We start from the raw sequence: 14,406 nt of genomic DNA, 5'->3' as shown, positions 1-14,406 counted from the left end.
AGGGGATTCCCTTTTCTCCACACCCTCTGCAGCATTGATTGTAGATTTTAAAATGATGGCCATTATGACCAAATGTGTTCCTGGGTTTTAAAAATTGCTACTTAACACTCTTGACATAGGAATATTGGAATTGCCTACAAGAATATATGGAGTTTGTCTTTTTCTGTCCTTTTTTTTTTTTCCCCTTCACAGCTGCTTTCGAGATCTAGTTCGCTGACCAGGGACGGTAAAGATATAAAGTTGAAAGGGCAATGAAGATTAAACTACCTAGCGCATTAAGCTTTATTATAAAGCTAAAACTTATCGTCAACCCTCCATAAACATTAACCATGTTGCTTTTATTATCACCAGAGTGCCTGTGGGGAGAGAGAGCACTTTGTACAACACCCAGGTGACCAGGTGAGCTGGCGGAGGCGTTTTCTCCTGGACTCCCTAACTTGGGGGTTGGGGGTCAAAGAATCGGGCCGGCGGTTCCAGGCTGTCCTAGCACCTCCGGGTCGGCAGAGGGCGTCCGCCACCCCCGTAGAAGGGGCGGAGGGCGGAGCGGGGCTATAGCGGCGGGAGTCCGGGCGGGCTGTGCGCAGGGGCCGGGCACCCGGACGCAGGCCCACACGTAAGGCCATGCAGGTAGGTGGCCTCTGTTCGTCCCGGACGAACTTCGATCCTAGACCCGCCCAAGTGCCTGCTCGGGTCCAAGCTCAGCAGCGCGCTTGCTGACGTGGGGGGCTCCCCTCGACCTTAAACGAAACCGAAAGTCTGATCCCAAGTGACTTTACCTTCCCGGGTTGTTCAGGGGTGAGACCCAGGTGGGGTGCTCCCTAGGGGACAGGGCTTTGGTTCTGGGGTGGGGTCACGCACCTGGTGTAAGGGCCGGCTCAGAGTTAGGGGCCTCTGATTGCGAGCTCAGAGTTTGGGAACTGACCGGGATTTCCAGCTAGTCGGTCACGTGGGGATGGACTTGATGGGGCCGGACTGAAACTCGGATTAGGGGGCGGGCCGTCTGGGACCGGCTGGTCCCGGAGCGCAGCGGGAGGGTTGTGATACTGTCCGGTGGGTTGGAGCCCGGCCTTCTGCGTCTTTTGGTGTGGGGAAAGGGGCGGAAGCCGAGGTCTGAGCCTGCGAGCCGTCACTCGGTGGGGATTGGCTGGAGAGGTTCCCGAGCCGAGATGGGTCAGGGGTCCTAGACCTCGTAAGCGTATGAGCGCCCCCCGACCCCCCGTCCCCTAGGTGGCCATGAGCGGCAGGGCCCGCAAAGAGGCGGTGCAGGCCGCGGCCCGGGAACTGCTCAAGTTCGTCAACCGGAGCCCCTCTCCTTTCCACGGTGAGTGACCAGGGCAGGGGGCGGGTAGGGAGCCGATGTGCCTCCTCCCGGCTTCGATCAACTGTGAGAGGGTTCTTTCCCTACAGCGGTGGCCGAGTGCCGCAGCCGCCTCCTCCAGGCCGGCTTCCATGAACTCAAGGAGACCGAGAGCTGGGATATCAAGCCGGAGAGCAAGGTACTGGGGGTGGGGTGGGGGCGGAAAGGTAGGAACCTGGGCTGGGGCTCTAAGTCCTGTGCTCTGGCTAATCCAGCTCTAAACCCCGACCCCAGTACTTCCTGACCAGGAACTCCTCCACCATCATCGCATTTGCTGTGGGGGGCCAGTACGTTCCCGGCAATGGTTTCAGCCTCATTGGGGCCCACACGGACAGTCCCTGCCTCCGGGTAAGGAAGAGGGGGTGCCGGGGAGAGGGGAGGCATCAGGGGTTGTGCAGAGACTTGTCAGCTCCTTCCTCCACTCTTGGGGCCCTTCTGTGTCACACTACCCGTCCTCTCGGTGCCAAATCATGCCGCCTGGCCTTTTCTGAATTCTTGTTCCCCACTGTCCCACTCAGGTGAAACGGCGCTCTCGCCGCAGCCAGGTGGGCTTCCAGCAGGTTGGTGTGGAGACCTACGGTGGTGGGATCTGGAGCACCTGGTTTGACCGTGACCTGACCTTGGCTGGACGTGTCATTGTCAAGGTGGGGCCTGGGGTTGGATCTGGGAGGCCCTGAGCTTCAGCTGCCTGAAGAATGACTGTCACCTCCCTTCAGGGAACCTGCAGAGAGCTCCCCAGGGAAGGGGGGAAGGGGCAGCCCGGGTCAGAGGACCACCTTGGTTAGTCTGGGTGAAGTAGGGGATTTAACCAGCTGCAGACGCAGGGCCCCCCAGCCTGGGCTGACCCTGCCTGTTTGGCCACAGTGCCCTACCTCAGGCCGGCTGGAACAGCGGCTGGTGCACGTGGACAGGCCCATTCTTCGCATCCCGCACCTGGCCATCCACCTGCAGAGAAATGTCAATGAGAACTTTGGGCCCAACATGGAGATGCACTTGTGAGACGGGGTGAAGGTGGTGGTGGCCTGGAGCTGGGGAGGGTGTGGCATGGGTGATGGTGGGGGGGTGCCTGCTGGGGTCTGGGAGAGCACTCCCTAACGGTGGCCATGGTCAAGTTCTACCCCAGGGACCCAGCGGATGTCCAGGGGCCCTGAGAGCTCTGCTTTGCTGAGAGGGAGCTGGGAATTGAGGGACCGGGGCAGCGCAGGGTCCTGATGCAGGGTGTCCCACCTGCTGTGCCCTCCAGCCCTCCCCCCACGTCCCCCTCACATGTCTCCCCGCAGGGTCCCCATTCTTGCCACATCCATCCAGGAGGAGCTGGAGAAGGGGACTCCTGAGCCAGGCCCCCTCAATGCTACAGTAAGAGCCATCTGCTCGTGGGGAGGGGCGCAGGGGGGGAAGAGACTGGTTCCAGAGAAGGGAGAGAGTGGGGAGTGAGCCCTCCTCTCAGCACCCTCTGCCCTGCAGGATGAGCGGCACCACTCGGTTCTCACGTCCCTTCTCTGCGCCCATCTGGGGCTGAGCCCCGAGGACATCTTGGAGATGGAACTATGTCTTGCCGACACTCAGCCAGCGGTGAGGAACTCATGGGTGGGGACCCTGGGATCCCAGCCAGCGTGAGCATGTCTCCCCCTGAAGCGCTCATCACCTCTGCCAGTCCTTCGATTATACTCATCCCTGTTTTCCCTCATAGCTCAGTTGGTTAAGAGTCTGCCTGCAATGCAGGAGACCCCAGTTCGATTCCTGGGTCAGGGAAATGTGCTGGAGAAGGGATCAGCTACCCACTCCAGTATTTTTGGGCTTCCCTGTGGCTCAGCTGGTAAAGAATCTGCCTGTAATGCGGGAGACCTGGGTTTGATCCCTAGGTTGGGAAGATCCCCAGGAGAAGGGAATGGCTACCCACTTCAGTATTCTGGCCTGGAGAATTCCATGGACTGTATAGTCCATGGGGTTGCAAAGAGTCGACACGACTGAGTAGCTTTCACTTTCACTTTCACTCTACTGTTTTCCCAGTAGAGACCACCCCGCTCTGCTTCCATGCAATGGTTCTCGAAAACAGCAGGTTTCCCACGCCAGGTCTGCCTACTCGGGCTGTTTGGGGTAGGGGCATAAGCTTTCCACAACTTCCAGAGGAGTTTCTGCTACTGGGGTCCCTGTCCACTTTGACCTGTGCTGGCTCCAAACCTCTGAGGACGGGAGGCCTGGACGGGCACCACCCCCCTTCCCGGAGCCTGTCCTTGTATCTCTCCCAGTTGCTGACCGTAGGAGATGGCCATGTCTTTGGATGCTCGCCCATGTTTGACATGTGCTCAGCTTCTATTTCTCGCCTAGTCTCCTCTGTTTAGTTCCTTGGCGTTCTCCTTTTCTTGTTTGGCCTCTCCCTTGTCCTGTCCCATAGGAACTGGTCAGGAACCGCAGGCCTGAACCCTCCTGTCCCTCAGCTCCGGCCTGGCCCTTCTCCATCCTCCTTTCAGCTCAGCAAAGAGGGCTGAGTGCTCTAGGCCAGAGGCTGGGAGAGGTTGGGCAAGAAACCAAGGAGATGTATTCAAGCACAGCTTCTAGGGAGCAGGGAGAAGAGGCTGAGTCCTGGGAAGGGGATGAAGATCAGGATGACTGTCCTGTCTTTCTAGGTCCTGGGTGGTGCCTATGAGGAGTTCATCTTTGCCCCTCGGCTGGACAACCTGCACAGCTGCTTCTGTGCCCTGCAGGTGAGGAGCGGGGCACTCCCAGGAGCACTGCGCGGGAGGACCGCCTTGAGTCCTATGGGTCATGAGAAGACCCCTGATGCGGGTGGACCATGGGGAGAGGCCTAAATGCTGCAGCCTCAGTGTTGCTCCTCTGGGCCCCATCTTTGCACTGGCTGGGCTGGAGGGATGAGGTCGACAGAAGGGTTGTTCAGGGCCTCACAGAGACTTGTCCTGCTTCCAAGTTAAGCTCTGCTTTAAAGGAAAGACCCTAGCATCCTGTATAGCAGTATCTTCCCCTCCCTTTAGCCTTTCCCCCCCAAGCCCTGGCTTAAGCCCACCCAGCCGCCTTTGAGCCTTGGCATCTCATTGGGTGGTTGCATTGATATTCCCCACCTTCTTTCTACTCTGGTCACTTCCCCCTTCTCCTCACCTCTCACCCCTGCTCTTCCTCTTCCTTTCTGTTCTCCCCTTTGCACCCCGTCCTGTTCTCAGAGACAGGCTTTGGGCTGTAACTGAGACCAGAGCCAGACCTGGGACTCATAGCCACTTGCACTGCCAGCCAGCCAGTCGCATCACCTCAAGGGAGTCACAGTCACCTCTTTGGCCCTCAGTGTCGTTGCCGAGACCAACTAGTTTACATGACCTGTCTGGTCCTTTTGACTTGCTAGGATTCTCAGCCCTTCCACTCCGTCTTACACACCCTCCTGCCTTTTGTGTGGGAAGGCATGTGAGGGAGGAGAGGGAGCTTTTCCCCCATCTCATTGAAAAGGCCCCCCACATGTCCTCCCACCCGGCAGCGCCCTGAGAGATGCAGACCGGTGACCGCTGGAGCCCACTTCACTCAGGCCTTGATGGTGGGAGGCGAGCAAGTGAGCCTCCCAGGTGTTGGTGGGCTGAGTTATGGAAGGACGAGTGGGGAGGATGATGCTTTTGCCCGCTCTCCCAACAGGCCTTGATTGATTCCTGCTCAGCCCCTGCCTCCCTGGCCGCGGATCCCCACGTGCGCATGATCGCCCTCTACGACAATGAAGAGGTGCTTGGGGAGCTCTGGGGAGGGTCTCCTCCGGGGAGTCTTGTGCAGCCAGTGGTGTCCAGCAGCTGCCACGGGCCAGGGCTCTTCTGGAGGCTCCAGGGATGAGCCAGACACTGCCTGTGCTTGCTCAGCTCTCGGTGTGCCCTCTGGCTCAGCTTGTACCTGCTCCTAGTGTGACGACAACTCCCATGTCTCTGGGTGCCACGTGGTGAGTTCCTGGAGGACAGGGACTCTGCCCTTTCACACTAGCAGCCCCAGGGCCCGGCGCAGGCTGGGTCCTCACCCTGCCTGGGTTGGGCTGCTTGGGTTAGGGTGCCAGCTGAGACGCCTACACAGCTACACAGCTTCCTGTAACCTCACACGTCAGGGTTAGCAGCTCCTGTCACATGCACGAAAGAAGATTGATCAGGGAGTTGGGGCACCTGGGCTGAACCCCAGATGGTCGGGAGAAGGAAGGCAGCCAGGAATGGAAGTGGATTGGACAGTTCTTTCTCCCCTGGAGATGGCCAAGCATTAGACGGTGGCTCCAGCTCACCATCTGCTTTTCGGTGGTATAGGGTTGGGGAAGTGGCTGATAACAGTCCACATTCCCACCCACTGATTCAGTGGGGGTTCTGAGCCAGTCTGGGCAGTGGGCCCCTCTTCCTGGCCTCCAGCTCCAGCCCCCTAGACCAGACCCCCAGAGCCGGGCCTCTGTTGTCACCAGGTGGGGTCAGAGAGCGCACAGGGCGCACAGTCACTGCTGACGGAGCTGGTGCTGCGGCGGATCTCGGCTTCGCCCCAGCACCTGACGGCCTTCGAGGAAGCCATCCCCAAGTCCTACATGATCAGCGCAGACATGGCCCATGCCGTGCACCCCAACTACCTGTGAGTCTCCTGCACCGGGCACACAGGCCTCACACAGCTGGAGACTGGAGCGTGGCCTGCCTTCAGGCTCAGCCCTGGGCCTGGGGCTCCGCCTCTCCCCTTCCCCTTCCTCCTCATTCTGCCAGGAGGTTCCGTGGGGATTTCCTTTTGACTGCTCTGTAACCTGACTTGGTCAAAGTCACGTCATGCCTAACCCATCCAAAGAGGCTCTGTCTACAGACTTACTTCTGCACGCCCCACCCCCAGTTTGCAAGAGACTCCCTGGAGCCCTGTGTTTAGCTTGACTCTGAGGTCCTGCAGGCTGGGTGGGAAAGAATGCCGTATTAGCGATGTCTGCTGTGAGCGAGTGGTGCGTGTTGATAGCTGCTGTTGCCCATCCCTGGCCCTTCTCCGTCTCTTACAGGGACAAGCATGAGGAGAACCACAGGCCCTTATTCCACAAGGTGAGGCGCTCCTGCTTGTCCTCTGGTGTCTGGAGGCCTGGCTGTTTCCAGGCCCCGTCCTGTTCCCTCTGGACCTGTCAGGCATCTCTGCCTCCCTCTCAACTCCTGGTTTCCCTCTCCCCAGGGCCCTGTGATCAAGGTGAACAGCAAGCAACGCTATGCCTCAAATGCGGTTTCAGAGGCCCTGATCCGAGAGGTGGCCAGCAGTGTCGGGGTGCCCCTGCAGGTGAGGGTGGTGAAGGTGGGGTGGGGGGCACAGGCAGATGGTCCCCCAGTAAGGAGGGTCTGGTAGACAGTCTGTAGTGGAGGAGGGTCCTAGTTGAGTGAGGAGCGGTGGGGTTGGATATACCCCCACCAGAGCCAGGAACTGTTCTCAGAGCCAAGAACAGTTCTGGTTCTGACGGGATGCTAGTCCTGTGACCCTGGACTCGTCTCATGATTTCCCTTGATTTTGTTTCCACTCCTGGAAAATGGGGTTAAAGATGCAGTGTCCTCGTGGCACATAGAGAGTTAGTCCTACCGCTTTCCCACCCAGCACCTCCAGCTCCCCTGTGTCTCTCTTACATGCCCTGGGGGCTTCCATAAGATAAGTTTAGGGCCAGAAAACCTGGAACTCATTGTCATTCTTGCTTTGGCAATGGTCCATCTAGTCAGAGAGAGAGGGAGGGAGGGAAAAATATGCAATGATTAAGATCTATGTTAGAATAATATATGTTTCAAGGGCTGGAGCCCAGATGGTCCGGTGATAGACATAGCAGGGAGGTCCTAATAAGTTAGGACTAGACATCCTGAACTCCAGCCTAGGGCTCGCTCTACCCGTATAGCTTCCCCCACCTCACATTGTAGAACTGAGTTGTTCCATTCTCAGTAAGGCCTCTCTGAGGAGGTGACATTTGAGCTGAGACCTAAGCATTAAGAATGAGGCTGCTATGAGTAAATAGCATCCCTGCCTAAGGATGAGAATTAGTCACTCAGTCGTGTCTGAGTCTTTGTGACCCCATGGACTATAGCTAGGCTCCGCTGTCCATGGAATTCTCTAGGCAAGAATACTGGAGTGGCTTGCCATTTCCTTCTCCAGGGGATCTTTCTGACCCAGGGATTGAACCCGAGTCTCCTGCATTGCAGGCAAATTTTTTACTGTCTGAGCCACCAGGGAAGCCCCAAGGCAAAAGCCCCCAGTGGGCAGGAGTGATCTTGGTCCATTAGGAGCAGCCAGAGCTGAGAGCATGAGAGGGAGGAGCCAGTCTTGCTGGGCCTCCTAGGCAGGAAGGGTGTTTGGATCTTTTGCTAAGGCAGTAGGAGTACATTGGGGGATTTCTCTTTAACAGCTTACAGCAGAAGCAGGACATGTGTGCTTTAGAAAATATAAATGGAAATGAGAAAATAAAACATTAATCCCAAGAGATTTGTACGTACTCTTCCAGATTTTTTTCTATGTATATACTTAACACACGTTTTGTTAAAAAAAAATGAAATTATCTTGGATATATCTTCTGTTTCCTCTTTTCACTCAGTATTCTCCATCTTTCTACTTCAGAAAATTTTAGTTTCCATAAATTTATGTCTCATTTCATACACAGATCATTTTCAGTTATCCCCAAAACATTCTTTACAGTCTGTCCCACTTTGGTTTCCAGTCCAGGACCATGTGTTATATCTGGCTGTTTATCTAGCACAGCTACCCCACCTACTTTTTTTGTTGTTTTTCTTTTTTTAAATAACATTGACTTATTGAAGAAACCAGGCTCATCATCCCATGTGATGTCTCCTTCCTTTTTGGATTTTCCTGGTTGCTTCCTCATGGTGTTATTGAGTTTAAGCCTCTAGCCCGTGTATTTCCTGCAATCTAGAATTCATATCTAAAGGCATGATGGATTCAGGTTAAACCTTTTTGGCCAGAAGACATCGTGAGAGGTGTGTCCTTCACGTTGCATCACCCACATACTATCTGGGTGATTCACCTGTAGTGATAATAAGGTTGATCACCACGCTGGGAGGGCTGCCCTCAGTCCCTCCGCTGCGTGGAGGTATTTCTCCTTTGACCGGACAGTAACCTGTACAAGTGATGAGCTTCCCATCAATCACACAAGTGCTGAGTTTTAACACCAATTGATAATCCTTGCCTAAGTCCATAATTTCATCAGTGTTTACTGAAGAAATGCCCCCCTCCATTTTTTTTATTCCTTTTATATTTATTAGCTATCATTCTTCTGTGAAGTAGAACTTTCTCCCATCCAGTAGGGCCATTTGATTATTGTGAAGTATGGTTGCTCCTGAAAAGTCAGGACAAATACTTACTGTTCCCTTTAATAACCAGTTTTCAAGGTGAAGTGTTTTAATGGCTGCCTCCCTTTTTGATGGTCATTGTAAATTGAGAATGATAGATTTCCACTGGTTCAGGTGGATCTGGTCCACATAGTTGTGTCATTCCACGCTCAAATTGTCCTGACTTTGACCAGCGGGAGTCCTTTCCACATAACTCCTGTGTTCTCTGTCATGACTCTGGGTAGTTGTCTTGCTTTTTGGCCCAAGAGGAAATTTCAGGCTCATCTTGCTCATTTCTCTCCCCAGACTTGGTGGCTTTTGATGGAAATTGATGTCAGAGGCTTGTCTAGCATCATGAGTGTTCTTTATTATTGTGGGGGCGGTGGGGGGGGGGAATGCTTTGAGGTCATTTCTAAGGACATAGGAAAAAATGTACATATTTTAAAAATCGTGAGTTAATACTGCGATTCTCATTTTTTAAAAAAGAACAGTTACTACTTACTTTACTTGGTTTTGTAATTTTCTTTTATGTGGAAAATCTTGATGTCTACCATCGTTATTATGATGGTATGTTTACCATCATATATTTACTTTTGTTTACCAGAATACAAATCAAGTAGTTTAAAACTTCCCATAGCTATATTTTTAAAACCACTAAGATTCAGATCAGATCAGATCAGTCACTCAGTCATGTCCGACTCTTTGCGACCCCATGAATTGCAGCACGCCAGGCCTCCCTGTCCATCACCAACTCCCGGAGTTCACTCAGACTCACGTCCATCGAGTCAGTGATGCCATCCAGCCATTGCATCCTCTGTCGTCCCCTTCTCCTCCTGCCCCCAATCCCTCCCAGCATCAGAGTCTTTTCCAGTGAGTCAACTCTTCGCATGAGGTGGCCAAAGTACTAGAGTTTCAGCTTTAGCATCATTCCTTCCAAAGAAATCCCAGGGCTGATCTCCTTCAGAATGGACTGGTTGGATCTCCTTGCAGAAGAGTCCAAGGGACTCTTCAAGAGTCTTCTCCAACACCACGGTTCAAAAGCATCAATTCTTCAGTGCTCAGCCTTATTCACAGTCCAACTCTCACATCCATACATGACCACAGGAAAAACCATAGCCTTGACTAGACGAACCTTTGTTGGCAAAGTAATGTCTCTGCTTTTGAATATGCTATCTAGGTTGGTTTTAACTTTCCTTCCAAGGAGTAAGCGTCTTTTAATTTCATGGCTTCAGTCACCATCTAGTGATTTTTGAGCCCAGAAAAATAAAGTCTGACATTGTTTCCACTGTTTCCCCATCTATTTCCCATGAAGTGATGGGACCGGATGCCATGATCTTCGTTTTCTGAATATTGAGCTTTAAGCCAACTTTTTCACTCTCCACTTTCACTTTCATCAGGAGGCTTTTTAGTTCCTCTTTGCTTTCTGCCATAAGGGTGGTGTCATCTGCATATCTGAGGTTATTGATATTTCTCCCTGCAATCTTGATTCCAGCTTGTGTTTCTTCCAGTCTAGCGTTTTTCATGATGTACTCTGCATATAAATTAAACAGGGTGACAATATACAGCCTTAACGAACTCCTTTTCCTATTTGGAACCAGTCTGTTGTTCCATGTCCCGTTCTAACTGTTGCTTCCTGACCTGCATACAAATTTCTCAAGCGGCAGATCAGGTGCTCTGGTATTCCCATCTCTTTCAGAATTTTCCACAGTTTATTGTGATCCACACAGTCAAAGGCTTTGGCATAGTCAATAAAGCAGAAATAGATGCTTTTCTGGAACTCTCTTGCTTTTTCCATGATCCAGCGGATGTTGGCAATTTGATCTCTGCCTTTTCTAAAACCAGCTTGAATATCTGGAAGTTCACAGTTCACATATTGCTGAAGCCTGGCTTGAAGAATTTTGAGCATTACTTTACTAGCGTGTGAGATGAGTGCAATTGTGCAGTAGTTTGAGCATTCTTTGGCATTGCCTTTCTTTGGGATTGGAATGAAAACTGACCTTTTCCAGTCCTGTGGCCACTGCTGAGTTTTCCAAATGTGCTGGCATATTGAGTGCAGCACTTTCACAGCATCATCTTTCAGGATTTGGAACAGCTCAACTGGAATTCCATCACCTCCACTAGCTTTGTTCGTAGTGATGCTTTCTAAGGCCCACTTGACTTCACATTCCAGAGTGTCTGACTCTAGGTCAGTGATCACACCATCGTGATTATCTGGGTCATGAAGATCTTTTTTGTACAGTTCTTCTGTGTATTCTTGCCATCTCTTCTTAATATCTTCTGCTTCTGTTAGGTCCATACCATTTCTGTCCTTTATCGAGCTCATCTTTGCATGAAATGTTCCTTTGGTATCTCTGATTTTCTTGAAGAGATCCCTAGTCTTTCCCATTCTGTTGTTTTCCTCTATTTCTTTGCATTGATCGCTAAAGAAGGCTTTCTTATCTCTTCTTGCTATTCTTTGGAACTCTGCGTTCAGATGTTTATATCTTTCCTTTTCTCCTTTGCTTTTCACTTCTCTTCTTTTCACAGCTATTTGTAAGGCCTCCCCAGACAGCCATTTTGCTTTTTTGAATTTCTTTTCCATGGGGATGGTCTTGATCCCTGTCTCCTGTACAATGTCACGAACCTCATTCCATAGTTCATCAGGCACTCTATCTATCAAATCTAGGCCCTTAAATCTATTTCTCACTTCCACTGTATAATCATAAGGGATTTGATTTAGGTCATACCTGAATGGTCTAGTGGTTTTCCCTACTTTCTTCAATTTCAGTCTGAATTTGGCAATAAGGAGTTCATGGTCTGAGCCACAGTCAGCTCCTGGTCTTGTTTTTGCTGACCGTATAGAGCTTCTCCATCTTTGGCTGCAAAGAATATAATCAATCTGATTTCAGTGTTGACCATCTGGTGATGTCCATGTATAGAGTCTTCTCTTGTGTTGTTGGAAGAGGGTGTTTGTTATGACCAGTGCATTTTCTTGGCAAAACTCTATTAGTCTTTGCCCTGCTTCATTTCGTATTCCAAGGCCAAATTTGCCTGTTACTCCAGGTGTTTCTGGACTTCCTACTTTTGCATTCCAGTCCCCTATAATGAAACGAACATCTTTTTTGGGTGTTAGTTCTAAAAGGTCTTGTAGGTCTTCATAGAACCGTTCAACTTCAGCTTCTTCAGCGTTACTGGTTGGGGCATAGACTTGGATTACTGTGATATTGAATGGTTTGCCTTGGAAACGAACAGAGATCATTCTGTCATTTTTGAGATTGCATCCAAGTACTGTATTTCGGACTTTTTTGTTGACCATGATGGCCACTCCATTTCTTCTGAGGGATTCCTGCCCTCAGTAGTAGATATAATGGTCATCTGAGTTAAATTTACCCATTCCAGTCCATTTCAGTTCGCTGATTCCTAGAATGTTGACATTCACTCTTGCCATCTCTTGTTTGACCACTTCCAATTTGTCTTGATTCATGGACCTGACATTCCAGGTTCCTATGCAATATTACTCTTTACAGCATCGGACCTTGCTTCTATCACCAGTCACATCCACAGCTGGGTATTGTTTTTGCTTTGGCTCCATCCCTTCATTCTTTCTGGAGTTATTTCTCCACTGATCTCCAGTAGCATATTGAGCACCTACCGACCTGGGGAGTTCCTCTTTCAGTATCCTATCATTTTGCCTTTTCATACTGTTCATGGGGTTCTCAAGGCAAGAATACTGAAGTGGTTTGCCATTCCCTTCTCCAGTGGACCACATTCTGTCAGATCTCTCCCTAAGATTACTAAGTGACTTTTCTTTGTGTGTGGGTGGGGTGGGGGGTGCATGTTATGAAGCAAGGGGACATAAAGGGTACATATATATTTCCAGTCCCCCTGCCCACTGCGTGGGGAATGGATTGTGTGAAAGGCAGTATGAGGTAGCCAGAACCGAGCTGTTGGTAGTGCAGATGGAGAGAATGGGACCAGTTCAGAATATCCTGTCCTTCGGGCCTGCCTTGTGACTTTACACCGGTCACGTCCACTCTTCGGGGAGGTCGGAGTGGACGTTGTACCAGACTCCTTTCAGCCCCTCAGTTCTAAGGTGACTTCCTCCTGGGTCTTAAGAAACAGGTGTTACATGTTGCTCATGAACGGCTCTTCCTCTCCGCAGGATCTCATGGTCCGGAATGACTCGCCCTGCGGTACCACCATTGGACCTATCTTGGCTTCTCGGCTAGGTCTGCGGGTGCTGGATTTAGGCAGCCCCCAGCTGGCCATGCATTCCATCCGGGAGACAGCCTGCACCACAGGAGTACTCCAGACCATCACTCTCTTTAAGGTGACTCTGAACCCTCCCCCTCTGTCACCGTGGGAGCCAGGCTCCCTCCCCATCTGGTACCCAGATCAGTCCTGGGGCACCATCACCAAGTGAGCGGCCCATGCATGGGGCTGGTTGTCTTAGTGCTACCATGTAGGGAAAGTAGGGTCCCCCTTCTTCTCAAAGCTCAGGGGCCCTCATCAGCCCCCAGAGGATAATGAAAGGTTGGAGAGGAGATTGGGGATGAGAAGACTGACAGCAGTCAACTGTGGGCGAAGCAACTACGCCTTCCTCTCTTGCTGGGCTGTGTTGGTGGACAGTGAGCGGTGGGGCACCCCCAACCTGGTCTCCACTAACCACAAATCCCATGTCGCCTTCTCTTTTAGGGCTTCTTTGAGCTGTTCCCTTCTCTGAGCCGTAGCCTCCTGGTAGACTGAGACCTCTGGAGAGACTTCTCTCACACGTGAGAGGGGAAGTTCTCAGCTGAGCTGAAGCTGGATTATTAAAGTGGATTTTTCACTCAAGCTCATTCCGTTGTACTTATTTGGAGGTTGGTGGGGTCGGGGGTTCGGGCCTGGCTTAAACCTCTGAGAGCAGAACAGGCGGGGAAGTCAGGGTACAGGTAGAGGAGGCCGCAGATCCTGGGAGAGCTCATGGAGACTGGATTTCAAGTCTGTTTTTCTTTTTTCTTAAGCTCATGCCTAAGTGAAGAGGTGGGTGAGTTCACAATGGGAAGGTCACATCTTCTCCCATCCCCAGTCCTTCCATTCCCAGAATAGTTTGGGAGCCCAGCCTGGCCCTCAGGTCTGAGTGCTCAGCATTAGATGCCCCCAGAGCCTCCCTGGGCGGTTCAGGCTGTTCCCCTTTGCACCCATCCCTTTCCCACCCCTCCCAGGCACTGCCAGGAGAGGGACAGAGTCTGGGCTTCAGCTTTGCCCTTCATCATCCTTCACTTAGCAGCTACTGCTGTTACTTGATTGTTAACATATGACCAAGAAACGATTATCACTGAAAAAAATCAAAATAGGAAAAGTCCACAAGTCTGCTTGTAAACTCTTCTATCAAAATAATTGTGCTAACTGGTGTCTTTCCAACTTTTTGGTTACCAATGCAAAAATTAATTTGTATATAAATACAACCATTTAGGTTTTAAAAAACAGTAAGATGCATAAAATAATAATGCCTGTAGGATTTAAAATACATATGATTAAACTGTATAACCACAATAGCATAAAACTCAGGAGAGAGAAACATGTTAAAGTGTGCTTAAGTGTGTTTAAACTTAAGTATCTTGCTATGTTCAGGAGGAGAGTGAAGGAATCAGTTCAATACTATCCTTTGAAGTCAAGGATTTATATTGTAGTTTTTAGGAAAGACACTAAAATAGAGTTTGAGTCCGTAGCTTCTATTAGGGGTTGGATTGTCCCCTGAAAGATGCTGAAATCCTAAGCCCCCAGGATCTATCGATG

General features: G+C 51.2%; 1 protein-coding gene across 1 annotated transcript; it reads left to right on the top strand.

The window, feature by feature from the left end:
• Positions 1-495: 495 nt before the first annotated feature.
• On the top strand, positions 496-13,461 carry DNPEP (aspartyl aminopeptidase). The gene is made up of 15 exons (XM_055573547.1): positions 496-627; positions 1,228-1,321; positions 1,408-1,496; positions 1,592-1,705; positions 1,876-2,001; positions 2,222-2,352; positions 2,638-2,713; positions 2,822-2,929; positions 3,985-4,062; positions 4,991-5,074; positions 5,781-5,941; positions 6,345-6,384; positions 6,509-6,610; positions 12,791-12,958; positions 13,324-13,461. Exons 1-15 carry the CDS (start codon positions 622-624, stop codon positions 13,372-13,374), a joined length of 1,428 nt encoding a protein of 475 aa, XP_055429522.1. The 5' UTR covers positions 496-621; the 3' UTR covers positions 13,375-13,461.
• Positions 13,462-14,406: the final 945 nt, after the last annotated feature.

The sequence above is a fragment of the Bubalus kerabau genome, chromosome 3 (genome assembly GCF_029407905.1).
Source record: "Bubalus kerabau isolate K-KA32 ecotype Philippines breed swamp buffalo chromosome 3, PCC_UOA_SB_1v2, whole genome shotgun sequence".
NCBI classification, from domain to species: domain Eukaryota; kingdom Metazoa; phylum Chordata; class Mammalia; order Artiodactyla; family Bovidae; genus Bubalus; species Bubalus kerabau.
The sequence above is the reverse complement of the archived record's forward strand: the minus strand, read 5'-3'. Positions and strand labels throughout refer to the sequence as shown.